Genomic DNA, 27,105 nt, shown 5'->3' on the forward strand with positions numbered 1-27,105 from the left:
ATCAACTATGATTATTTCTCTATCATTTAGATCTCGCTGTTCTTCGAGAATAAAATAGTACCAGCGTCGCTGAGAGTGACCTTTAAAAACAGAAAAAAAGTATTATCTGCTTCATTGTGGAAATAAATTACGTGGGCAATAAACTTTCGGTTACCAGTGAGTTCATATAAGCGCGCAAATACAGCAGCGAATCCCGATGGTATACAAGTGTAGTTACAGGACGCTACATAAATAGAAGTTATAAATGCTGTTCAATTTCGCATAGTCTGTCAATACACATTTTCTATCACTCTCAATACATGCCACTCAACGGAGGTGAACTCTGCGCATATTGTGTAAACTGCGCCGCCGAAGACATAACAAATGTGACGCAGCGATGCTAGTTTGGACAGCACATACCTGAGCGAGCTGCATGCAGCAGAGCGGCTTCTTGTCTCTGAGTAAGTAGCAAAGCTTGGGGCTGACGCCGATGTAAGGCGTAACTGGGGGGAAGCCTTTTACAATCCTGGCAAAGAAAGGAAAGAAAGACATCGCAGATTGATTTCTAGCGTGTGATCACAGCACAAATCCTTTACAACCACTTTTCTGTAAACAGCGACCTTTCAGGCTCTCTCCCTCCTTCTCTTACACCCCCTCTCTGCCACCTTTCTGTTGCTATTCTTTTGGCCATCCATTTACACGGGGCTGGCCGATCAACGCAGGCAAAGAATGTGCGGTGCAGTTGCCGCGAATGAACTATTCAAGCACCTATAGTAACGAGTGAGCTTCGGAAACATAGAAACAATACATTTCAAGACGCGTTTGACAACTGCAAATTATCTTCTCTATAACTTTGTATCTGTCATTCACTTACGCATGTCACCAATGAGCGCCTAACACATCTCTCAGCTACCAACCCGCAGCTTTTTCTCACCCACAAAGTAGTCACCGGCGGGTCATGGTGACACTCACTCGGACTCCTCGGCGGGTGTGTTCCAGGAGTTCTCGAGGTACTTCTCCTCCTCGATGCCCAGAGCATCGTCCTCGCTGTCCAACTGCGTGCCCTCTTCGCTCTGGCCAAGGTCAGGCACGGGCGCGATGCTGGGTCGCCGACCGCGGGCTTCTTCGGGTTTCGGAACCTCCAGATGCTGCTTGCGGCTCCGGAAGTCGAACCGCGATTTGCCGCTTTCTGCCATAGAAAGTATGGTAAGAACAGCGATGAAGCCCAATATTATTGCAGGTTTTGCAGGTCCTTGACTATTACACTTAGTCGCAAGCACTTTGCATTTGCTGTCACTCGACTAATCAGAAATGCGACCACGACTGTTTGTAGCCCTGCTGTGCAATGACTTGAAAGCTGTGGTGGTGCAAGCGTGGCCGTGGCAGTCGTGTGCAAAAGCCGTGCTATATACCGAGCTTGTAGATAAGTTTATTCTAATTAAAAGAAAAGGTGAACCGATTTAAACGATTCCTCTTGCGCTGAGCTCCTTTCCTGTTGTAAGAGCCAGTTCTCACAGTGGAGACCTCCATGTTTTCCAGAACAACTTCTTCGCGACGCTCACAACGTCATCCTCATCCTAAAAGCATGCACAACAAACTGGCCCACTCGCAGTGTCCCCTTGCAGCGGAAACATTGCATAGTGCTTGTATTGCGATGTAACGTAGTAGGCAGAACGTCCGGGTACAATGTGGACTTCACCGCGCGCATATGAATTCCGGTCACAACGGCGGTTGCAAAGGTAATAATGTTTTCTCGGTGGTGAGAGGAAGTCGGTTGATATGCGACCGTTTACACCAAGCGTGTGGTAGCAGCTGGTAAACGACGTGCGGTTATGTATGCACTGCTGTAGATACGGCCTGCATGCGTGGAACGCTGCGACAAAGCACGACACAGTTCCACAGAACGGTGACTGCTGAGCTTCCTCAGCCGCCAGCGGGTACATTGGAAACGGGACGTGCTAGTAAAACACAACTGATTATACAAAGTTACCGTAAATGTGCACATAATGCCGCGAGGATGTTAGGACGAATGCGATAAGGGAGGTAATTTCTATGCACGAATTTCTTCGTGAAGTGAATGTAAAGTGTTTTTCGTAAGTCTGTAGATGCGCACACCAAAGGCGAGTCGTTAATATCTGCTGAGCTTCCTCAGCCGCCAGCGGGTTGCGCTTGTCCTCGTCGTTTCTTTGTCCGCTGTGCTCGTTTTGCGCTAATGTTTTAGCATTATCGTGAATATCGTTAGCTCTCTATATAACGTGTAGTCGTGGTAACAATTGACGTAAACGTAACCGCCAATCAATACGATGAGATATATGTTCGCCCCTTGTCGAATCTTATAAGCGCTCGCGCGATGGTCGAGTCCTTATGTTACTAAGTTTTATAAAACGTGCATGAGGCGGACCTGTCCTGGCCTTGGCATCGGCGGCGGCCTTGTCGGCGGCATCCTGAGGCTTGGCGTCGTCGCCGGCGGCGGGCAAGAAGGCGCTGTTCTCCTCCTTGGTGATGTTCATGTAGAAGCAGATGTCCGATCCTTTCATGATGTAGGCCGGTCCGGGATTCAGCAGCACGGGCCACTGGCCGTGCACGTCAGTCTGCACGCCGACCAGCGCCACGCCATACCTGAGGAAAGGAAACACGGTCGCGCGAGTGAACGTATACATGCCGACCAGGTGGTTCTTCTAGAAGCGTCCACTGAGGCGTCTAGAAGCGTCTCTGCCCCACTGATGGCGTTTACGCGGTGACGCTGTCGACCGGTTCCGGCGGGGCTCCTAACTTTGGGGCCATGACGAAAAACCGGTCTACCTAGGCTTGGGACGAGTTATGAAACGCAGCATGATCTCAGCTAAAACGCACGTCGTTTCTTGTATCGCGGTTTGGAACCAAACGTACCCTTTTCGTTAATAAAAACAGTGCTGTAGCCTCTTTTCTAAAGAAACCCAGTAGGTAAATAGGTTAAAATAGTGAATGCGAACTGGTTGATAAGAATACATCGGCGAACAAACAGCCCCGAAATAAGCACGAACAACAGCACAAGCACTGACTGCCAACTACAAATGCTGTAAATTCCCATACTACCACCTACTTTGGTTTGTTGTGCTCATACGCATATTATATCTTTGAAGAAGAGCGGTTCCTGGGCCGGGGTAAATTATCATGCAACAATAGTTGCGACCTTAAACTAACATGACCAATAAATCCCTCTCACGAACCCAACAGATAATCACAGACGAGAAATCTTTGTATACGTGGAAATAATAGCCGCGTCATCTGAGCCTTTTAATGGAGTACGTGGCTCAGAAAATTCGAAGAACGAACAGCCCTATAGAAGAATTGGACTGTCGTGCTGCTTGTTATTTACAGGGACAACGCAGCATTGAGAGCGCCATGCGTCTGCACCTCGAAAAGGCAAACAAAAAAGAAATAAACGAAAGAAGAAAAAAATAAGGAAAGGAAAAAAAGAGAAAAAAAAACAGCATAAAACCCCTATATGTTTGGATGCTTACTACAGTCAGTGCGTACATCATTTCAACACTCCATGCATCACAAAGCACAGGCTCGTACGAAGGAAACCCCATGAGCGGTGTGGAAAATGTGCTTGCTTGCACGCGGGAAATTCCTAGAGGTGTTCAATTCCACGTGATGAGGCATGACCCTGTGGCGTACTGGTTGCAGCATCGGACTTCGCTACAGGAGGGCCAGAGTTCAAATCGAACTGTCGGAACATGTTTATTTATTTTTATTTTTTTTATTTATTTACAATACCGCTACTCTCATTCGAGAGCGTGGCAGTTGGGCAGTACAATGATTTCCAGTACAATCAATAAAAAAAATAGCGAGAAAGAGGGGAACAAAAATCAAAGCAAAACAAGTCAGATAAACAAACACTAACATTTGTAGCGTTATTACAGCATATGTGGGTTACAGAGAAAACCAAAAAGAAGAAACACGATATGTACAGTATACAGTATGGCAAACAAAATGCTGGTTAAAGAACGGCATATTCAGTGGAATTTATGTTTACCATTTATGTTTATCAGGTGTGTTCGCTGCTTTGCGCTGCGCTGACGTCGCTCGAGGCCAGTTAATGCGTCGGTCGCATCTAAACAGCTGAGGGTAGCTAAAAGAGATACTATGCCCGTTAAAAATATGTCACAGTCTTATCATCAACGTATGAATACATTTCTTCCCATCGCTCCTCTCGCCCTTTATCGTACCTATGCGTCTCGTTATTGAAAAAAAAAATAGAAAGGCTACCGGTGAAGGCAGGGGGTGCTGCGGAACATTACTATTGTATACAATTGAGGAATCTTGTATTGGTATGCCGTAGAACTGTTCCTAGCCGGAAGGCGTGGCCAGACAATATAGGATGCACCATATTTATTGGTGCTTCGCTCTCACTCGCAGAGACAAACACACCATGTTTTCATGTGTTTTAACACTATGATCGGAATCTCACTGATTACGCACGTTCTACGCAAAGTTTGAAATGCGCTGCTTTCAGCGTGACGCCTGTTTTTGTTGCGTACGATTAAGAGTAAAATCAAGGCCAGTGTCTACAAAAGTATGTTAAGCTAGGATTGTTCGTAAAGGGAAATTTTCCACAATCCTGATGCGAGACATATTTAGCCGAGACCGCCGGCCAATGGCGAAGAGCACTTGCGAACGAGAGGCTTTGTGAATTCGGCCCCTGGACCGCAACGAACTGCGAATAAGAGTGAAAACGAACGCATAGAGTTTGTGCGGCGAGCTGCGTGGTATTCTACGCATGAGAATTCAAAACCTTATATTCCTTTTAGCAGTACGCACGCCTTTGTTGCACGCCTTTTCACGAAGGCATCTAATGAGTGAAATATCAACGCGATGCAGTCCCATCCGTGCATCCCTCTCGCTGCCGCACTGAGTGGGCACTTTGGAGCCCGCACACCTGCTATGCAAGCAGGCTGCGTTAAGTGCACCCGCCTCTCGCGTGAATAAAGCCGAAGGCGGAAGTATATGGGAGTGGAGCTCACTTTCTGTGCGAGTGGAAGGATGCGTAGGTGAAGCTCTTTCCCTCGTACTCGCCGAAGAAGCGGCTGTCGGCCAGCCGGATGTGGTAGATCTCGTTGCCCGAGCACTTGCCGTACAGCCGGTGCCACTCTTCGGCCGACGTCTGGCCTTCCCTGCAGACAAGTGCAGGCAGGGCAACTCCGCTAAGAACACGCAGGCGGGAAGGCAGCACACTCTTGCCGAACAACAAATTCAATATGTAATAATGCTCGAAGCGAATATACGAGGACACTTGACTAAAACACGTTAGCGCACACACACATACCAGCGCACACATGCACATACGTGCACATCTCGGGAGAACTGATCTTGCGATGGCTGTCTCCTGGTAATGTGATAAGCAGTGAAACAAAGTAGTGATACACTGCATGGCCAGTGCCGAAAAAGCGTCATATATGAGGCGTGTACTGCAGCGGGACTCCTCTCTCGTGCTTCGCTCTGGGCACTCTGCGCCAGCTAGCGGTGCTCCCATAATGCACCTCCGTTTATTAAAGTACATTAGGCGACTTTACTTATTGCCGAAATACGACGAGTCATATACAACGGCATGCCTATGTGTTAAAAAAAACTTGGAGTACGCTTGAGCTACGCCTTCAAAAGTAGTACGCGATAGCGTAATCGGACCCTGTTCGCATCGCCTTCTCAATAGGCTACCTCGCCTCGTTTCTCGGTGGACACCTAAACCGTGCCGCAGGAAAAATAACGTCTGTGCACCTGTAAAGTGGCCCTTTCAAACCATCCTGGAATGCCTATGCTGCAAGTAGAGTTGCGAAGTGCCCAATACGACATAATTCTTCCTTTTGCGAGTAGACGAAGGTACCCACTACGCGTCCGTGCAACACGCGCATCTGCGCAGCTGCCCACGTTGTTGATGCTGTTGTTGATAATGATAGTTATTTATGCCTGTGTGCTTTGTAATTGGTGGGCCTTTAAACCAACCACTCGTTGCGCAGTTCAGATGTTTTGACGCCTGGTGTGGTTATACGCTTATGTGTTCATGACAGTCCTCGCACTACATAATATTTATGCAGTGTTTTTTTTTTTCCCGAAACAATTTAGAGCACGGGCGGGCTTTTGTGGCAGAACACCTGCTTGCCACGCAGAAGTCCTGGCTTCGATTTCAACTCGAACCAACTTTTTTTTATTATTTCTGTATTTGCATCTACAAGTTGTATGTCGAATTTTCGCTAACGGACAACGCTGATATTTCGCTCACAACCGCCTACGCCGGAATTTCTGCGAAACGAGCTCTTTAATGCTTTTGCGTTAAAAATATACCGAAAGAAGTTTATTAGGCTATAAAAAATTCTATGGTTCTCCGTATCTGCTCCGCCATAGATACGCGAACATAAGAATGGAAACTTGAGCTAGATGGATCAACCAAAGATGAACAAGCGAACACGGCGGCGCTAGTAGTACGAAGCTTCTGACAGAATCCGGAGGCTCAAACAAATTTCAAACTTATTTTTTTTAACTGCGCAAAGCACCTAAGGTGCCGCACGTAGTAGCAGTATAATGTCGTGTCAGTAAGGCTAGCATTTTCGTAGCGAGAAACACGCTATTTAATAGTGCAAAGTTCGCCGATTGTGCTCTTGAAGTTCTTGAACTATACCAGGTCTAGATCTTCAACCACGAGTCGTCGAAGTCGTTCTCGCGGTTCTTTGGTGATAGTCCCGCCCCCATTGTACGTTTTAAAGAGCTGTGGAGACAGAGGCGACCTTTTTCTTAACAAATCATGAATGTTTCTATACGAGCGCATTTTTTAGCAGTATTTTTCGCCTATTTTCTTTCAACAACCGGTTGCCACCAAGCCAATTTTATAAAGAAATAAAGAGAGTATGAGAAAGATGTAGAGTAATACAAAAGTTAGATGATGATGATGACGACGATGATGATGATGCAAACTTTATTTGTGTCCAGAGAAGACGCAGGGGAGACCCCGCGCCACCCGGCTAGTCCCACGTAAGTGCCCGCGAACGGGCCGCCAAGCTCGGTCTGGCGGTCCCTACAAAAGTTAGAGGTACAATTGAACATAGTACACAAAACTTAGGCATGAAAACTTGTTGAAAAACAAAAACAAAACAAAACGAAAACGAAGCTCTCGCGATGAAGCTCGAGATTGATTTATTATGATGCCGTTATTTACTGAAGTTCACGGACGCTTTAGTACCCCGCTTTTATCGTATATATGTCACAGCAGGGACCACGCATGCGAGGCCGCTCGGCGGAGATGGGGAGAGGGGAATGGCTAGAGTTTCGCAGTTCTGGATTATCAATTTCAGAGGTTGTAATATAGAGCCAAACGTTCTCCATTTGCCACACGCGCCGTTCCGTATAGCCATAATAGGGCACGTTATATAGTTAAATGAAAGTATCATTTTTTTCTCGACTTTGTCCTTAATGGCATTTGTTGTTGGTAATAAATAAAAGCCTTTCTCCCGCCTAAAGATTTGGCCTCAAATATATTAAGTGATGCTTCGGCGGAGTGCCGATACCACATACAACCAGGCCTTTTCAACGAGATAGCTAAAATTGGAGGCGACCCTAATCCTTGACATAGGTGGCTGCCACTCGGACCTCGGTGTTCATATCTTTCGTCGCACTGCCGAAACGGATCTCAGAAGCCACGTAGAAAGAGGTTCGCGGTTGAGGTCTGCTCTCCGCCAGGCGCCGCAGCGATCCTAGCTGCTGACGAGAAAAGCGTCTGTTCTATCAGTGGACACGTTCAATTAACTTTCACTAATTATCCTGGCAATTACTTGGCCCTTATCTTAAGTCAAATAGTGCACCGATATCGTATGTATCCAGTCTAACTCTTAACCTGAACCACAGCCATTGCTTTCGTGCCAGTTTTATTTTTTTAAGCGCATTGTCAGAATATTCGCAAAACCGGAAGTAAGTGCTCGACCGGAAGTGCTTGGAAGAGAAACGAGAGTGTCACTCGTTGCTCGTGGCACTAAAAATACGACCACTACGTGCATCCACCATAGTTTCACGCCGCTTCATACCCTTTCTTGATGTTCGCTGTACTAAAAGCAGAAAACTACGTTGAATCTCATCCTCCGTGTCACTCACTGCTGAGAATGAAGGAAAGAAGTGGAGTTTTAAGGGTTCGTTTTTCTTTGGTATACACAATATTAATGAGCACTAACAGACAATAACGCCAATGAAATTATAGGGGATGTTGTTAGTAGTAAATGTAAGGTAAATGTGAAGAAAGAAAAGTGGACGAAAAGATGACTTGCCGCGGGCAGGGACCGAACCTGCGACCTTCGAATAACGCGTCCGATGCTCTACCAACTGAGCTACCGCGGCCGCCGTCCCCCCGTCCAGTTTATAAGGTATATATGTACATTTAAACGCACATGGTATTTTATTAACAGCATCGTCACCCCCCTCCCCCCTCCATGTCACACTGAGAAGGAGGAGGAGGAGGAGGAGAAGAAGAAAAACGGAAGGACAGGGAGGTTCGCCAATTCTCAGACCGGCTGGCTACCCTGTGCTGGGGAAAGGGTTCTCGTCACATTGAGAACCTTTCGCAATGCGGGTACATAATTGATTTTTAAGGCGCAAAGGAGGACGTACACATGATAGGACACGGGACGGAGCGCCTATCTAGTGCATGTCCTCCTTTGCGCCTTAAAAATCAATTATGAACGTTCACCAACTTGCCTAACAAAAAGTTCTAACCCAATGCGGGTAGCCAACCGGGCTCATCCCATGGTTAACCTCCACGCCTCAACTTCATTACTCTGAAGAGTTCGAGCGCTTAAACACCATACTTCAAGTCGCTGAATTATATATAGAAACAGTGTAAGTCGGAAGTCAACGGGAGGCAGCTTTTCAGCAGGCGATTTCAAATTAAATTTTATTGATAGTTGAGACGTCAGCTGTCACCCCGTTTTCAACCAGTATATGTATTTGGGGTTAAATACGACGCCACTCCCACACCTCGCTTGTCCGAGCCATTTCCCGTTTAGCAAGAAAACACGCCTGAAAACGTACTATAGTTTGCCGGTGTATGCTGCTCATCGCAGCAAGCTTTCTGGCATAACGAGGAGAAACGAGCACGTTTCTCCTTATTACGCTCGTGTTTCTTGTTTATTACCCGTGTCTCCTCGTTATCAGTGTGTACAAACACTCCCCACTTTGTCAACTTGCGCCGCACCTCTTTCATTAAAGGGCACAGATTTAACCAATATTGATGGATATGTCGCACGCTGTTAGCGCTTTCCTTTTTTTTTTTTGTGGCCCGCAGCTCGGCCCCGTCTTATACTTTTACGTAGCTATTTCGGTCACTAAAACACACAGGGTGATATAGAAATAAACTGCATGACATGTATACGCCTCGGTGCTTATAAGAAGCTTATTCATCTCCGTTATATTATATAGAAGGTGAACTCAGAGCGCCTCTTTAAGCAGGTGGCAAAAGTACACGGATCTCTGGGTGAGTTAACAAAGGAGTAATAATAATAATATCTAGGGTTTAACGTCCCAAAACCACGATATGATTATGAGAGACGCCGTAGTGGAGGGCTCCGGAAATTTCGACCACCTGGGGTTCTTTGACGTGCACCTAAATCTAAGTACACGGGCCTCAAACGTTTTCGCCTCCATCGAAAATGCAGCCACCGCGGCCGGGATTCGATCCCGCGACCTTAGTTAACGAATGAGAGATGCCTCATAAACTACCTGCGTGATTTATGAGCAGATACTAATGATTCGTGCGAAGCTTTTGTTCGGCTCCTTATCTTTAAAAGAAATTTGCTGCAAGATTGCTATGGCATCCTACAAGCAAGGGAGTTTCTGCAAGTTTGCCTCGCTATCGAGATAAATTAACTTATTCAGAGATGGGAGGACCGAACACCGTAGCGAGAAGTTCGCCTTTGGATAGGATGACCTCGCATAATTTTCTTTTTCCCTTGAGGTAGAGGCATGGCTGAGGAGGGGTTCTTTTCACGCGATAGCGTTAAAGAGCTCGTTTCACAGAAATTCCGGTGTCGGCGTCGTCGTCGGCGGCGGTGTCTTTGGTTGTGAGCGAAAAACCAGCGTTGTCCGTGAGCAAAAATTCGAGGTAGATGCAGATAAAGATATGAGCCGGAGGACGTCCGCACTTTGGCTTTCCTTGCGGCACGGTTTAGGTCTCCACCGAGAAGCGAAGGCAGGCTAGCGATTGGGAAGGCGATACGAACACGGACCGATTACGCTATCGCGTTCTACTCTTGTTACCGCGGCCTCCGAGATAGACGGGCGCGCGGTGTGGTCGCACCATCTCTTGGAGGCGTTACGATGGTGCGCCGCGGTCTTCCTGCCGTTTCCGAGAGATGTTGTGACCACGCCGCGCGGATGATCCCTTACAAACACGTAGTGAGTGCATTGCTAGTTACCCATATTAAAGGGCACACACATTTGTGCGCGCATTCTCTTACACACACGTAGAGGGTTATTGGATACTTCGAAAAAGATGTCACGCGCGTAGACGTTCCCTCACGCCACCGGGCTGTTGACACGCTTGTGATGTATTCTGTCCATTCTCAATGATTTTGACTGCAGTGACTGAAAGTGTGAGTGCAGTGTGTGTGTGCGTGTGCAGTGAGTGAACTCAACGCGTACGAACCCAGAGAGAACAAACGCGCAGGGCACTGTCTATAGTTTGACCCAACAATGCACCGGCGCACAATACTCGCTCATACTTTGGACACACAAAACACTATTGTCATAAAAGTGCTGTTGAAGAGGGCGGAAACCTTTACCTTTACTATAGCTATGTCGTGTGTGCGTGTGTGTGTGCGTGTGTGTCGCGTGTGTGTGTGCGCATGTATACCGCTATCGCGTTCAACTCTCGAAGGCGAAGCTTAAGGGTCCCCCAATTTTTTTCTATACGCTTCTTCAAGTGTACTGTTCTTGGTGCCTCTCATTATTCTACAGGAATTACGTTTGTATGTATCAATTCGAGGTGTTTATTTCGTTAGCTCAATTGAGGATAAATCATCCGACAGTTGAGCGATAACGGAAAACAAAGTTAGCTTGGCAAAATATTACTCCGGTTCGCTGAAAACACATCTGCTTAAACAGAACGGCAGTGAAATTCTACCATTTCGCAAGAAAAGGCCCGCGCTCCGCGTATTTATTAGCATTTCATCACCGTACACGAGATAGTAGCTGCGACTTCCGAGAAATCAAAATTATTGCCCTTATATTACTCGGTCAAAAATAATAAATGATTAATAACCTGTGTACTACATGCACGTGTGGAACCGAAAAAAAAGTATGCGACTCAAAAGTAAACTCGAAGTTAAAATGTCGAAACCTCTCGCGCCAGCGGGAGTCATTCTGGTTAGCGGCCATTCATGTATTACTCTACTCAAAACCACAGACGAGGCAAGCGTAAGACAACACCGCCTTTGGCAAGGAAATTTTCCCTTCATTTGGAAGAATAGGTTCTGCTGTAAAAAAAGAAAAAAAAAGAAGACAGAAAGATACACAAATTCTGAAAGGCATAAGCCCGCTGAGTAGTGTTTTTGTTTTCTCGGTAACAACACAGCGGCTAGTAATCATTAGGCGCAGGTGCGGTAGCGTGTATGAAACACTGGCGAAATGGGCTCATTGCGTGCGTAGCACATGCTAGCCTTTCTACGCCGGGTGCTTTCCGTGATGACAGCTTCCCGTGTTGACGGATGGCGAGAGGGTAGGCGCTTTGTTCGCGGTCCATTCCATCATGCAAGCGCACGGCCGTATTTTTCTCTCCCTCGCAACGTTTGAGTGTGTCGGTAATGCCGCGACGAATACTACCGTGCACAACAGCACCCCCGGAATATTTTTTTAGCAGTTCTCTTTTATTTCGCGATACGATTGAAATTCCAACTGAAGCGAGTAGGAAAATAGAAAACAACGGCATAAACAACAAAACGAATCGATACACCAAAGCTGTTGCAAAAGACGCGTCGACATTTTAACAAGTATGTGGTTGGTAAACAAAGCTCGTTGTGCAAGAGACGAGAGGCGTCTCCGAGGCAAGCGCGTAAAATGTCATAAAACCTGCACCGCATAGAAGAAGCACATTTATACGTATTAAGAACGTTTACTTCAGCGGGATCTAGTAAAAGGCAAGCAAGCAGGCAAACAGTAACGTATACGATTAGCAAATTATATTGATGTTAGCTCGCGCGTCTTATCTCCGCCGCAACCCTTCCTCTCCCCCCCCCCCCTCCCCCCGCCCGCTGAAAAGAACGAAGAAAAAAAAAACCGGATGTATCCAGTATCGGCCTTGTTGCCTGTATAACGGGAGGGATAACAATTGGTACTGCTGTGATGCATAAATTATGTAACGTATAGAAGAGCTTAGCTTATGCAGTAGCCGCTCATCAGTACACACAAACCCGCCTCATTCCTGTATCCCAATGTGACATAAACCGAATTTTACGAAGAACAAAACATGAATTATGTTTATCCACCTGGTTCCCAGACAGCACAAAAGAATCAATCTTGTACGCTGTTGACCCTAACCTTGAGTGCCAATTAGACCCCCAGCTCCCAAGACGTATCGACACACTCATTCATCGCCTAAGACTTGGAACCGCTTTCACAAAACACTTCTTATTTCGAATTCATCGTGCATCATCGACAACATGTTCGTGCGGCCACGACGACGAGGATGTGCATCATCTGTTGCTCGACTGTCCCAAGCACGACACACATAGCGACTCGAACAGGAACTTCACACGCTGGACTCTGAGCGAACGTTCTCCTTAGCGAAAATACTAGGCCAATGGCCAACTAGGTTAAACCGTAAAGCAATGAAAGTGCTCCAGCGTTTTTTTGAAGACACTAATATTTGCGATGGCTACTGAGTTCTTGAACTGGTAGGACTGTATATATGTATATATTTTTATTTATTTATTTTGTTATCCTAACAACTATGTGGAAAGGGGTAGCCGTCACCAAGCAATGGCGACAACAACTCCTTCATTTATTTTCTATTTCAATTAAAAAAAAAAGCATGTACTTGTGCATACAGTAGCGGCTATTTGTTTAGATTCGACTTAAAAAAATCGACAACACTTCGACGTTATCTTGGTTACATTACAGCCGGAACGTTTACTCAGACAATCTAAAGCGATCTTCGTTGACAACCTCCGTCGACACTACTTTGTTTGATGATCATTTCGTTTCATGGCTATTTTGTTTGATGGTCACTATTTTGTTTTGATGCTTATAAGACGTCCAATTTAACAAACGTGTAGTGCGTACTGATTACCAAGTATTTACAGCGGCCGCAACAAACGTCGGTTCTGTACAGCGGCGTAGGTTTTCCATCTGGGAAGGGGATGGGGTGCGGGCGGGGGTTGAGACAAGCTGCACTACGCACGAGTTGAGAGGCAACTAAACAAGTTAACTCGGTCGTTGTTGTTATCAAAATAATTTGGAAGTTTGTTTGTGCCAGTGTCATTCCAGCATTGTGCTACAGATGGTTGGAACAAAATACAAGAGCTAATTAGTGCTGCTAAGGCATACGGTCTGGCGAGGGAAAGGGGGGCGAGAATTTCTGTTAACAACCGCTACATATTTTCAACAGCCCTAGCATTTCCTCGCAACCGGCATATGCAGTTCAATGTAGGCCAACATTGCTCCAACTCGCATGCTAACCGTCCTCATACGTTTCGAAAATTGTACTTATGTGCCATTTGTGCAAGCAGATGTGTTTTCAGCGAAAATTGTACTTATGTGCCTAACCACTTTGCTAACATAAGTGAAATAGCGCGGTTATGTCGAGGAAATACGAAGAAAATAAAATAGAATTAATCAGACAGCAAGAATAATGGTTGATCCCGCGGAGTCAACAAGATAAATGTAATGTTTTAAATGCAACTTAAATTCTCCGTTGCAATAATCCCCGTGGACCAAGTCACTTCCAAACGTACATACGCAGTATGTAGCTTAACTGTATGGCGTGTATCGTCAATTTAAGCGTGCAAATAGATATTAATTGAAGGCGGAGCTCTCTCGTCGGAGAGTTGCTCGTGAACATTAAATTCATGCGCCTAGATCACCTCTGCTGGTGATTCCTCGAAATATGACAAAGATGGATGGGCTGCGAACGGAGATATTTAATTTATATACACCATGCGTCGGGTGGACGCTGTATATTCTGCGCGCCTCGGCTGCCCACATGAATGGAAGAAAAGTTTAATTTCGGCGTCACCTTGCGAGCGCTGGAAACTTGGAACATAAGAAAGCTCTCTCTGTGCATTGCCTGGTGAAAAATGGCTGCGTGAAGAAAAAAAAAATTAAGCGACGAGAAGGGAACAGGCGTACGAGTCAACAGCACAAAAGTTTCCTCTCTCGTGACCTCGCCGATTGTTTCCCCCGACTTCATATAGGAAATTCGCGAGGTTTGCTTTGGCCCAGGAAACCGACGTGGTCTTCTCAGTTTGCTAGAGAGTGTAGTGCTTTGAGTTATTTATCAATGTTAGAGGCAGCATTACCCTATTTATTTAAGCCATATATCCTCCGAACAATGAAAAAAAGGCAGTCGAAAACGCGCTTCATACATAATGCATGGTGAAAAAAAAAATCTAAGCACTGTTGTGAAGTCAGCCAAAGCTGTAGCGTATACTCAGGCAGCGCGTGGGATGAGGAAACGTGATCAAAAGGATAATAAGTGAGGCTTCACGTTCCAAAACCACGATATGATTATGAGACACGCCGTAGTGGAGGGCTTCGGAAATTTCGACCACCTGTTATGTAACGCGCACCGACATCGCACAGTACGCGAGCCTCTAGCATTTCGCCTCCGTCGAAACGCCACTGCCGCGGCCGGGATCGAACTGGCGACTTTCGGGTCCGCAGCCGAGCACCGTAACCACTGCACCGACGCGAAGGGTGAGCAAACGGAACAATCTAAATCGGCGTGGTGTGTATTGTGGGATCTGTACGCCACAGTTCAGCGCTGAATCACTGTGTGGAGTTAATTAACGTGGCTCGAAAATAGACGCGGATAAACATACGAAGGCACTGAGAGGCGCTCACACATCAGTACGTATGCCGAGGCGAAGCGGTTTTAACTGAAAAGTAGGCAATGCGCATGAAGTAGGCGACTGAAGGATATAACCCTCATTCGACGTCTGAGCAAAATTTAACGCCTCGATGGCTTTGTTTAAACGTGTCTTATAAGTTGTCTGTTCTTAGCGGGGTTTTTCTTTATCCTATACTTAACTCGTAGCATGCATTTTCTCGTTGACGCAAAAGAAGAGGGACGAAAAGAAGTAAAATAAAACTGGGCTACTACAAAACACCTATTATACATTGTGACAAATAGTTGAGAAACATCGAAGGAACCAGTAAATTCGCCTAATCGCTCACAGGCAGCTGCCTTCTCGACTACCATCCACGTGGTTTGCACTATGATGGGAAGCAAAAAAAAAAAAAGAGAAAGAACCACTGTAAAAACGTAAAGGAAGACCATTAAGCGAGTAGGCAATGAAAAAAAAAAATTGGACCGTCCGCGATGCTATACGACCTGCCTGTTGGAGCTTCAGCCCAGCGATGCACTGGGCACCATGAAGGTTTGACAAGAAGGAAGCTCGTCGACAAAGATACGAAGGGCAAAAAGACGAAGCAACGGCTTCTAACGACGTGGCGAGCATCTGACGGTTGCAACCAAGTGACACCTGTCCAAATATACTCGACAGCAGATTACAGCCCCTCTTACCCTATTACCGCCCACCTCCCGCGTCTTTCGCTGTTCAGTCTTGTGGCATGCTACTTCTTCTGCTTGCCATCGGAACATCAAAAAGAAAAAAAAAAGAAAAAGCCGCCTCGGTATAGAATGAGCAGAAATAAAAGAAAAACAAGAATAAACAGAACACCCAAGACGATCACGCGACCTTGTGTTAGTGGCGCTGATTGATACGACTTAAATGTCACCTTCCAAGAATACTTATTTCTGCTCTGTCAAACACACTGCACTTAATGCCAGTCGTGTATACGTCACAGCTGGCAGCTTGGTACCGCCATCTCAACTTGTGCGCTCAACTCGTGTAAGGATGCTATTACTGACAATATTGCGGGCATCAACTTCCCAATGTGCTGTTCCAGTTGCAAAAAAAGTGTGAGCGGTCCACGAATTAATTATTAGTTCTTGGCACACATTCTCCATTGTGATTCAGAATGGTATTACGTATATGTGCAGTTTGGATACATACCAAACAAATCATGGTTGAGGCCATCATTACAGTTCTTAATATCACATAAATTGCATGTGTGCGTGTTTTTGTACACGCATCGCCCACGCCTGATTCTGATTTGTTTCTGCGTTTTGTTATGTAGATACGTCTAGCTGCGTCAGGTGGTTATCTGCAAAACAGTCATGTTACGTCCGTGTTCTCAAATTCCTTTGCACACATTTATTTGTTCACAGAACCATGTGAATGCCTTAGTGTCCGCTTACTCTACTAAACTAAATGGCTTCCTTTAATCGTGTGCGGAACTTAAAAAAATGCTTGTAGTATTTGCTGTCTGATACGCTTTTCGATCTTTTAATATTTTCTTCCTTCTAGTTTTTTTGTTCTTTTATTGCAATAACAATTATATAGACACTCTCCACCGGTTTTCGCCGTCGCCGTCATGTCGCGGATATGTATACGTATGTATATATAAATAAATCCACAAAAAAATAAATCATAAGAAAAAACATTTCCGAAGCGCACCACCGGGATTCCTCGCTCTTCAGTGCGCCCCTTTAAACAACTCGGCTATTTATATACGCCATTTGCCGCTGGCGCTACGCAGAGCTCGGGGGTGCTTCAGCGTATGCAGTATCACCCGCAAGATTGCCCGAAGGTCGCGCTTTGAAGCAACTCATGTGGAAGCGAAGCGCGAGGAAAAACAGGACACAGTAAAGAACACACAGGACAGGCGCCGGGTAGCGCCTGTCCTGTGTGTTCTTTACTTGTCCTGTTTTTCCTCGCGCTTCGCTTCGACATGAATCTATACCAACTCGCCCAGTACTCTACGTTACTTCACTTTAAAGCAACGCTCCTCGATTTTGCTTCAGTTTGAAAACTGCCCTTGAGACCAAGGAGAGCAGAAATATTAGAGAAGGAAAGGCAGGGAGGTTAACCAGTTTAGAAAAACCGGTTTTCTACCCTACACATGGGAACAGGGTGGGGGAGATTTAAACATGGAGAGGAAAGAGAGAGAGAGAAAGAGAGCACATGACACAGCACACAGTCAGTCGCAGTCGGTCACTCTTGCGTGGTACGCGACATTTCTGTCACAGCCGCTTGTCCAAGTTAGTCTCTCTTAAAAACCTCAGCAGTGCTTTCGTCGCGATGTCTTCTGTTGGCGACATGCAAGAATTGTTTCAGCAGACATTTGTCTGCTGTCAAGGTGGTTAAAAAAACCCTCCTTGCTTGAGACACGCACTAAAAAGTGGCCCGTTTCTTTAAAATGTGACCGACTCGCTATGTGGAACGCCGGGTAAACAATGCGTCGAACGACACCGTGCGGCAAGAGACGCGGAGGGATGAGTCCACGCGCCGCAGTATTCAAGGAAAAAAAAAGCATATATATATCTAAGGGCGTTGGGTTGTAGCGCGCTGCTCAAAAACGAAGAAGTAACAAAATTGCGACAGTCATAGTGCGCGCCTGTCCTGTGCATAACTGCGCGTTCTTTTCGAGCGTCCTTCCTTGTGTTTGAGCAGCGCGCTGCAAGTGTCGAGCTATGGTCGTTGTTAGTTCGTGGTCGTCCTGTGTGTGTTCTCTTCGTGAGTTCTTTGCGCTTGAGTGGCACGCTGCAAGTACCGAGCTGCTTGCCGTTCTTCGTGTCATATTCTGATTTGTTGCCATCGCATACGTTGCTTCGCCCTTGCGGCGAAACTGCGACTTTTTCTTACTTTCTTCAAACTGAACATTTCCGTCGTCAGGTGAGCGAGATGCAAGCATATATGTATACTCACTGGCCGCGCGACGTGTGCAACAGGAGCGTTACTAAGGTGGAGGCACCGGGGCAGAGGCAGTTGTTGGCCAGCAGGGCGTACTTGAACTCGTCCTCACACACCACATGTTCTGTGAGAGAAAATACGACCCATGCAGGATTATATGCCACGCTTCGAAAGAACTGACTCTTAAGATGGCTGGTCTATCATCTAGACTGGAAAAGATAGCGCGGCAGAAATGGACTCAAACTCGCAACGTTCGTACTCGCCGTGCTCAATTCTTGTGGCGCTAAGTTTACAGTCACACCATATGCATGCAAAGGCATCCTCTGTGATAAAATGGGGCAACGCAAACGAAAACATGCAACGGCGTTGTTAGGTGAGTTTGAGGTTACTGGATGCATGTGCAAAATTGTGGGAGGTATCGGTCTTTTAAAGCTTGTCGCTGGGACACACCAGCAACCCTAAAAAAACACCAGAACGGCAAACTATGTGCACTGTCGGCATGCTCTGAAGAGAGTTAGAATCGAACAGAGAGAGAGAGAGACGAAGAGGAAGGCCGGGTCATAAACGTTGGGCCGGGTGGTTAACCAGATATTAGCATCCGGTTTGCTACCCAGCACTGGGCTGGGGAAATACAGACAAGAAAGGTGGTGTAGAGAGGGGGAGAGAGAAAAGAAAAGGAGAGGGAAAAAATGCCCCCACCTCCCCGAAGGGAATCGTGAGGAAATGCGAATGCATTTCTTGCGCCGAGAGTACACGGCGTAGTAATTTTAATGGCGTAAAGCTGGACACATCGACGCGCTCAAGTGCCTCCCTTTTGGGCGCCTCTTTCAACGAACACTTCCTACGTGCGTTCGTAATCACCTCAGGGATGTTGCCACCGCCTTCAATGCAGCACAAACGCGTTTAGAACGCTCTGTTTTCAGGCTGTTCCAAGGCAGCACAAACGCTACAAACGCGTTTCAAACGCACTGCATTGAGGCAGTGGCGCAGGGAGGAGAGAGAGCGAACGGCAAGAGAAGGAGCGACGAAACACTGCACCTACCCTCTCCTACACTCTCTCTACACACGCGGGAGCTCCGCCGAGCTCCCACGATGCGAGCCTCCTCACACGCCGGAGCGCGCTCCTCCTCTCCACACCCTCTCCGCTACTCCGCCCACACCACCTGCTCCGGTTGCTAGAGGCGAGGGTAAGCGCGCGCGCCCGCAGCTGTCGCTATGGAAGAGGGAGTGAGAGCGGAGGGGCGCGCGGACAACGCCGGATGCCTTACATAGCCCGACTAAGAAATGCATTCGCATTTATAAAAAATTCGGCAGATCCCACGCATTGTGGGAATCGATGTATTGCGAAGCAGCCAGCAAAAAGCTGCATACATCGCCTTGTTTGTCCTTGAGCCAAATGAAATCATTCATGCCATGGCATCTAGTCCACAATATATCGCATGTTTGCCATGCACGCATGCATGCACAATCTAGTGTACACCATGCCAATGAAACACATATTCTGGTATATAAATGCATGACCTGTCGCTTATGTTCATCACGCACTCGTGTCATGCCATACCAATTTTGGTATATATCACGTTAACAAAACGGCCGGAAGCGCACCATGACAGTGGCATGTAAATCATACCGTACATGACATGCATAACATGATTCGCGTGTTAAGACCTCTCATTTATGTTCGTCATACAGTCACATCGCGCAATACCAATTTTGGTGTATATCAAAGGAGCGAAATGGCCACGAGTGCACCATGAGCGTGGCATGTAAGTCATGGCATACATGGCATGCATGTCATAGTTTTCATGTTACCACCTGTTATTCATGTTGTTCATACAGTCACATCGCGCAATAGCAATTTTGGTGCATATCAATCTAGCGAAACGGCCGGGAATGCACCATGAGCGCGGCATGTAAAGCATGGCATACATAACCTGCATGTCATGATTTCCATGTTACTACCTCTCATTTACGTTCTGCATGCAGTCGCGTCGCGCAATACCAATTTTGGTGTATGTCAAGCAAGCAAAACGGCACGAGTGCGTCATGAGCATGACATGTAAATCATGTCGTGCATGTCATGCATGACATGATTTTCATATTACCACGTCTCATTTACCTTCGTCATACAGTCGCTTCGCGCAATACCAATTTTGGTTACATCAAGCTAGCGAAGCGGCCGCGAATGCATCATGAGCGTGGCAATTAAATCATGACATACATGACATGCATGTCATGGTTTTCATCTTCCCAACTGTTATTCATGTGCTTCATACAGTCACATCGCGCAATACCAATTTTGGTGTATATCAATATAGTGAAACGGCCGCTAGAGCATCATGAGCGTGGCATGTAAATCAGGTCGTACATGACTTGCATGTCATGATTTTTACGTTACCACGTCTCACGTTCATCATACAGTCGTGTCGCGTAACACCAATTTTGGTGTATATCACGCAAGCGAAACGGACGCGAATGCACCACGAGCGTGGCATGTAAATCAAGACATACATGTCATGGATGTCATGGTTTTCATGCTACCACCTGTTATTCATGTTCTTCATAAAGTCACATCGCACAATACCAATTTTGGTGTATATCAATCTAGCGAAACGGCCGCGAGTGCGCCATGAGCGCGGCATGTAAATCATATCATACATGACATGCACATCATGATTTTCATGTTACCACGTGTCAGTTATGTTCGTCATACAGAAATGTCTCGTCATACCAGTTTTCGTATGTATCCCTTCATTTAAACGACCGCGAGCGCCCCGAGACCATGTCATGTAATTCATGCTGCACATGACATGCGCGTCATGATTTGCATGTTAGGACCTGTCATTATGTTCGTCATGAACTCTTGTCACGCCGTACCACTTTTGGTATATATGAAATTAACGGAACGGCCGCAAGAGCCCAAAGACCGTGGAATGTAAATCATGCTGTTCATGACATGCGTGTCATGATTTTCGTGATATGACCTGTCATTTATGTTCGTGATAAGGCCATGTTATGACACACCAATTTTGGTATACATCCGATTAACGGAACGGCCAGGGAGCCCAGAGGCCGTGGAATGTAAATCATGCTGTTCATGACATGCGTGTCATGATTTTCATGATATGACCTGTCATTTATGTTCGTAATAAGGCCATGTTATGACACACCAATTTTGGTATACATCCGATTAACGAAACGGCCAGAAGAGCACAAAGTCGTAGGCGGCTAGATAGATAGATAGATAGATAGATAGATAGATAGATAGATAGATAGATAGATAGATAGATAGATAGATAGATAGATAGATAGATAGATAGATAGATAGATAGATAGATAGATAGATAGATAGATACGCTCAAAGTCGCAGAAGTTCGCTAAGAAATGCTTCGCATTTAAAAAACGCACATACACACCACACACAGGACAAAAAACAACACACACAGGAAGGGCGTTCTGGTTACAGTCGTTCAGAAAGGCCGGTCGATCGCAAGAGGCGCAGTAGCGCTTGCAGGACCTTATTCTGCGACGTTGTGTCATGTCGATGGCGTAAAATTCTTTCCTTCGGCAAAGGTCGCTAATCGAACAACTTTGTATAATTATGGGGTTAGATCTACAGATGGCAACTGAACTTGAACTGAGCTCTGTGTCTGAACCTTTCATGCGTGCAAGTACGTGGAATACTCCAACAACAGCTATATGAAAGACTGCAAAGTCTATACTAGTACATTTGAGTAGTGACGCGGACAGACTACATGTCGAGTGATCTCTCCGTTGCTGTATTGATATTGATATTACGGTATTGATAGCGCTGTGACAATATGTTTTCATTACTTTTTGCTGAATTCTTAATTTATGAACTTTATAATAATCAATTTGTCATTATTTTCTACCTGAACAACTTGGAAAAATGATATAGTTGACATTGACTCGATACGTCTACAGTGACCCGCTAATAAAACAGCACGGTGAATATAGGCCCGTGAAGAAGTAGCACAGATGGAGCCTGAATAGACCTAAACGAGTTATTCTATGCAAGCAAGTGTTTGTGACATTATTGAGGTTCCTAACACAGAGTTTAGGTATGTGTTTCATGCTAGGAAACCGGCAGCATAACTGATGCGCATCTCATTCTGCATTGGTGGTTCCCGTACCAATCTTTCGGATTTATTTTTTGTCCCACATCGTTCACACTGAAAGTACGTTGACGTTATGCCTCGGCACATGAGGCGAGATATTATAAAGGAAAATGAAGCAAAGGCGCTTACAGTGGTTTCCAGAGATACTTAGGTGGTAACAAAATGTGGCTTTCGCTGAAATGATAATAATAACTGTTGGGGTTTAACGTCCCACAACCACGATATGATTATGAGGGACGCCGAGGTGGAGGGCTCCGGAAATTTCGACCACCTGGGGTTCTTTAACGTACACTTAAATGTAAGTACACGGGCCTCAAGCATTTTCGGCCTTCGCTGAAATGACACTCAACGCAACGAACTTTCTCACCTGATTTGCAGTGGACATGCGATTGTAAATTGTTATCGTGACAGCCAACGTATGCATGATATATTTATTTTTAGATGCCTGAAGAACTTCGTGCGCTCAGGGGGTGTTATTATAACAACACGATGTAGATTCCAGTGCCCCACCCCGCGAACAAGGCTATACAGAAAAAACAAAAACAAAACGGTATTGCACACATCTTCCGCCACTGATGTTTTTCTTTGTCACTGCGTACCTACTGCACACACAAATAGCCGATTCTAGCAGAAACATGAACACAGAAAATAAAACGTGAGCGCGTAGTTGCATGCAGTGAACTGTACGAGTAACACTTACCCGCGAAGGCCACGTGCACTTTATTCTCTGGACGGAATATCTGAATGTACTGGGGAACATTTGGTGCGAAGTCGCGTACGGCCCACGACCGCAAGATGGTGTGCTGGTCCTGAAATAAGCACCGGCCCAGAGAAAACGTGATCACCAACAGTAATGTACGAACGCTTGCTCGCAGTCATTTTTACTGCCATTCTCGTAATCAACTTCACAGCAATAACCACAGACCACGTCATCGCTCTCGCCTCATAAGCACTTTGCTAGATGTCCGTACTTCTAGGCCTCAATTATTTTAACAGATCTCTAAATGAAATGCCTAACTCGTTCCTCGTATGGCGGGCATATTTTATGGCGTGAATTCTGGGTTTAGTTTTCTTTCCCCCCCCTTTTTTTTCCTTTTTTAGGAAAAACGAAATTCTCTCGGACGTTTCGCGCACCCACGAATTTCTAGTAGAAGAATCATGCGCGAAGACGTCGCAGGAAAGAGCGAAAATTGAAAAAAAGAAAAGAAGTGAAAGAAGAGAAAAATGGATCTTACGGCGGCTGCGAGGTCGGCGTAATTTCGGGCTGCCAGCATGAAGCACGCCTCGGCTGCATTCATTCTGCGCGGCGGTGACCGTGAGCAGAAAGCAGGATAAAGAAAAAAAGAGAGAAAAAGGCGAGGACTCAGGACATGCCACACACACTGCCAAAAAAACACTTAAAAAAATTAACGTCGACGCTATGCGTTTAGTTGTGCAAGTGTAAGAAAACAAAATAAAATGGAAAGGACGAAATTATTATTTCTTTGCCTCCAACTTCAGCGGAAGTGAGAGCACAGACAATCCGGCGAGAGATTTCGGTTTCTCTCTCACTATATACAGACACATACACACACACTGAAGAAAAGTAGGAGCACACAACGGCGTAGACACTACTCCTGCTCCCTTGTCCTGCACTGGGGAACACTGTGAAGCAAACGACCCGGAACATTCGCCGCCGTCATTAAAGGCAAAAGAAATTCTTTCAAATAACGAAGAAAAAAAGAAGCGTGCAACGGGCACGTGTACGGAATTCCCAAGAGGTACTAACGACGCGCTCTGAGAGTGAAAACAAAAAAAAAAAAGAAAAGGACACGCGCGCGAACTCTCTAATACAGCAAGGTTGTAGCAAATAGCCTATACCATATTACACACACACACACACACACATTATCTATCTATCTATCTATCTATCTATCTATCTATCTATCTATCTATCTATCTATCTATCTATCTATCTATCTATCTATCTATCTATCTATCTATCTATCTATCTATCTATCTATCTATCTATCTATCTATCTATCTATCTATCTATCTATCTATCTATCTATCTATCTATCTATCTATCTATCTATCTATCTATCTATCTATCTATCTATCTATCTATCTATCTATCTATCTATCTATCTATCTATCTATCTATCTATCTATCTATCTATCTATCTATCTATCTATCTATCTATCTATCTATCTATCTATCTATCTATCTATCTATCTATCTATCTATCTATCTATCTATCTATCTATCTATCTATCTATCTATCTATCTATCTATCTATCTATCTATCTATCTATCTATCTATCTATCTATACATAAATCGTGCGCTTACCCGGATCTTGGGTTTATCGCACATTGGTAACGCGACATGTACTCTTGCCTAATTAAAGGGACCATTGAGGCAAGCCCTAAATCCCCTTAGATTGTAGGTTGATAAACAATTCTTTGAACACGGCATTATCACTAATTCCGCGGCAAGATGTTGATTGCCGGAAGAGAAAATGATAGCAAGATTTTCATATACATGTATTCTAATTCATCGTGGACACCACCGTTTTGCTACGTCTGCGTGGCATAATGCTTATGTACCTTTTAGGGGCGAACCTCTTCTTAGTCTAACCTTGTCACGCGTCTGGCGTAAGGCGTAAGGCGTAACCGGCAGTATCTCCCGAACAGTATCTCCCATCACCGATCCTCTGCAAACTGCCCACTACTTCGTCTTTGCAAACATCCCACTACGATCCATCACCGATCCATTACTTCACCGACCATAAAGCCGTTATAATGAAGGGGGAACGGAAGCCACCTTTGCAAACTGCCCACTACTTCATCTTTGTAAACATCCCACTACGACCAATCACCGATCCATCACTTCACCGACCATAAAGCCGTTATAATGTAGGGGGAACGGAAGCCACGTCTAGCTACCACTTACGATTAATAAAATTTCTTGTATAAATATATACAGTGTTTGTCACGTCTTTGATGATCTACTGGGCTATCGCTTTGATTACTGCTGGGCAAAACAAAACCACTGAAGATTTCACGGTGTAACCACGACTGCTTCAGGAGCTTCGCCCAAGCTCTTCATCATTCACCCCTGGATATGCTGTGAATTTTTCGTACTTGGGTACCTGTGCTGCAACGAGTCTTGAAAACTTTCGAAGTTTAGTCTTTTGTTTCTTAAGATGCAATAAATATTGCCTATCGCCACACTTATAAGATGTTGATTAAAACTCAGTGGACGTCGCCAAAATCGATTACGTCCCAGATGATGCGGAACGTCAAGATGGCGGGCCACCATCCCTGTTTGGGTTTTTTTCCTTCTCTCCGGCTTATTAAGCCTCCTGAAACGGTAGGAATGACTTCCTACTATTATAGAAGCGTAATCAACCCATATACTTGAAAAAAATGCTTCTTTTTAGTTGGAAATTATTACTACCCCAAATATCCTAACCATTATACTGTCAGCATCGACCAATTTATATATATATATATATATATATATATATATATATATATATATATATATATATATATATATATATATATATATATATATATATATATATATATATATATAAATTGGTCGTAGCCACACATGGCAACTTGCTGTTTCTTTTGCATTTCTTATAAAGGCGAAAGCCTTAGATGCCTCATCAAACGTGAAAATTCACCGTCGCCGTCGGCGGTGTCAACAGGAGTGATGCAAAAAGTCATCATGCCGGGATGACGTCACCATATCACGTCATCATGAGGTCACAGATCGCCGAAATATGTGATGTCAGTCACCATGACGACATCGTGACGTCGCTATAACGTCGCATAACGCGGCGTCACATGATGACGTCATCATATGACATCGTCGCTTGCTCAAAAGTGGGCCGATCACGGAGGCAATGCAAAACCAGGTGAGGTGCAGAAAGCTTTCGGAGCTGTGAGCTGTTTTTTCGTGTGTGTGTGTGTGTGTGTGTGTGTGTGTGTGTGTGTGTGTGTGTGTGTGTGTGTTAACCTTGCCCTGTGCTTATTTAATAGACGTGTGGAGGCACTACTCATGGACAAATTCCAGTAGTGGCTTACCGACACAAAAGATTTCATTTGCCCTTTAAACAAATGCTTTGAACAGAGCCACGCCTTTCGTGCAAACCACTGTTATACCTGGCTCTAGTGAGGTCGGTGTCCTTGAGCGCAGAGCCCTGAATGTAGATGACCCGCTGCGCCCACATCGGTATTTGAAGAATCATCTTCATCGTCGCGTCCACTTCGCATGGTGACAGAAGCACGACGTAATAGTCCTGCGTAGCGTCGGCGAAGGAAAAGTGAGCATTATGCTGAACCAGAGAACGCCCCGCAGTGGCGGAACTTGTTGTACAGCATAGCTTTTAATATGCACGAAAACGTATCATAGAGAACTCGGCGATTCTTGCAAAAGGATATCTAGTTATCACAAGGAAATCACTCCCTTCTCGAATCCCCTCTTCGCCTTTCTCCCACTGAATTTAATCGCTGCCTTAGCAGCCTGACTTGATTGTATAAGCTGAGTTTTATTTCAGCTGGCACACCTATATATTGATCACGTGGCGGTTGGAATTTCCCAAAAGAAAGCAAAGAGTGCGGCGATGGACCAAGGAACAAAATGTTTTTCAAGGTTAACTACACAACCTTCTCAAATAGTCAAACTCATTATAAATGACGCACTGGGCATACACTATTTTATATACCAGCAGGCGACAATAAAGACAGCGATTTTGATAAAAAAGCAGATAATTTAACCTAACCTAATGAAACTCCCAAAGTAACCTAAGCAAGCACCGCGAGAACTTCGGTGCCCGTATTAACAGAAACCTCGTACGTTAATGTTCGTAAGATGATGCTTCACCCAAAACTGATGCTGGATATACGATTTGAGAAAGCCGGCTGGCCAATGGCCTTACGAAGATTCCTTACGAAAGAGAAGCATTGTGGGTTCAGCCGTTGAACCGTTAGCCGTTCAGCCGTT

General features: G+C 45.4%; 1 protein-coding gene across 5 annotated transcripts in view; it reads right to left on the reverse strand.

Moving 5' to 3' along the window:
- The window catches only part of LOC119378124 (potassium channel subfamily T member 1), a 613,885-nt gene that overhangs the window by 39,721 nt on the left and 547,059 nt on the right, over positions 1–27,105 (reverse strand). For all 5 annotated transcript variants that reach the window (XM_049415516.1, XM_049415515.1, XM_049415514.1 and 2 more), the window contains exons 10-17: positions 26,265–26,401; positions 23,344–23,407; positions 22,809–22,917; positions 17,985–18,093; positions 4,989–5,138; positions 2,381–2,598; positions 952–1,168; positions 400–505 (exon numbers count right to left, since the gene is read on the reverse strand). In XM_049415516.1, the coding sequence (XP_049271473.1) occupies positions 400–505; positions 952–1,168; positions 2,381–2,598; positions 4,989–5,138; positions 17,985–18,093; positions 22,809–22,917; positions 23,344–23,407; positions 26,265–26,401 (1,110 nt within the window). The remainder of the gene's footprint in view (positions 1–399; positions 506–951; positions 1,169–2,380; positions 2,599–4,988; positions 5,139–17,984; positions 18,094–22,808; positions 22,918–23,343; positions 23,408–26,264; positions 26,402–27,105) is intronic.

Source organism: Rhipicephalus sanguineus, chromosome 1 (assembly GCF_013339695.2).
Source record: "Rhipicephalus sanguineus isolate Rsan-2018 chromosome 1, BIME_Rsan_1.4, whole genome shotgun sequence".
Taxonomy (NCBI): domain Eukaryota; kingdom Metazoa; phylum Arthropoda; class Arachnida; order Ixodida; family Ixodidae; genus Rhipicephalus; species Rhipicephalus sanguineus.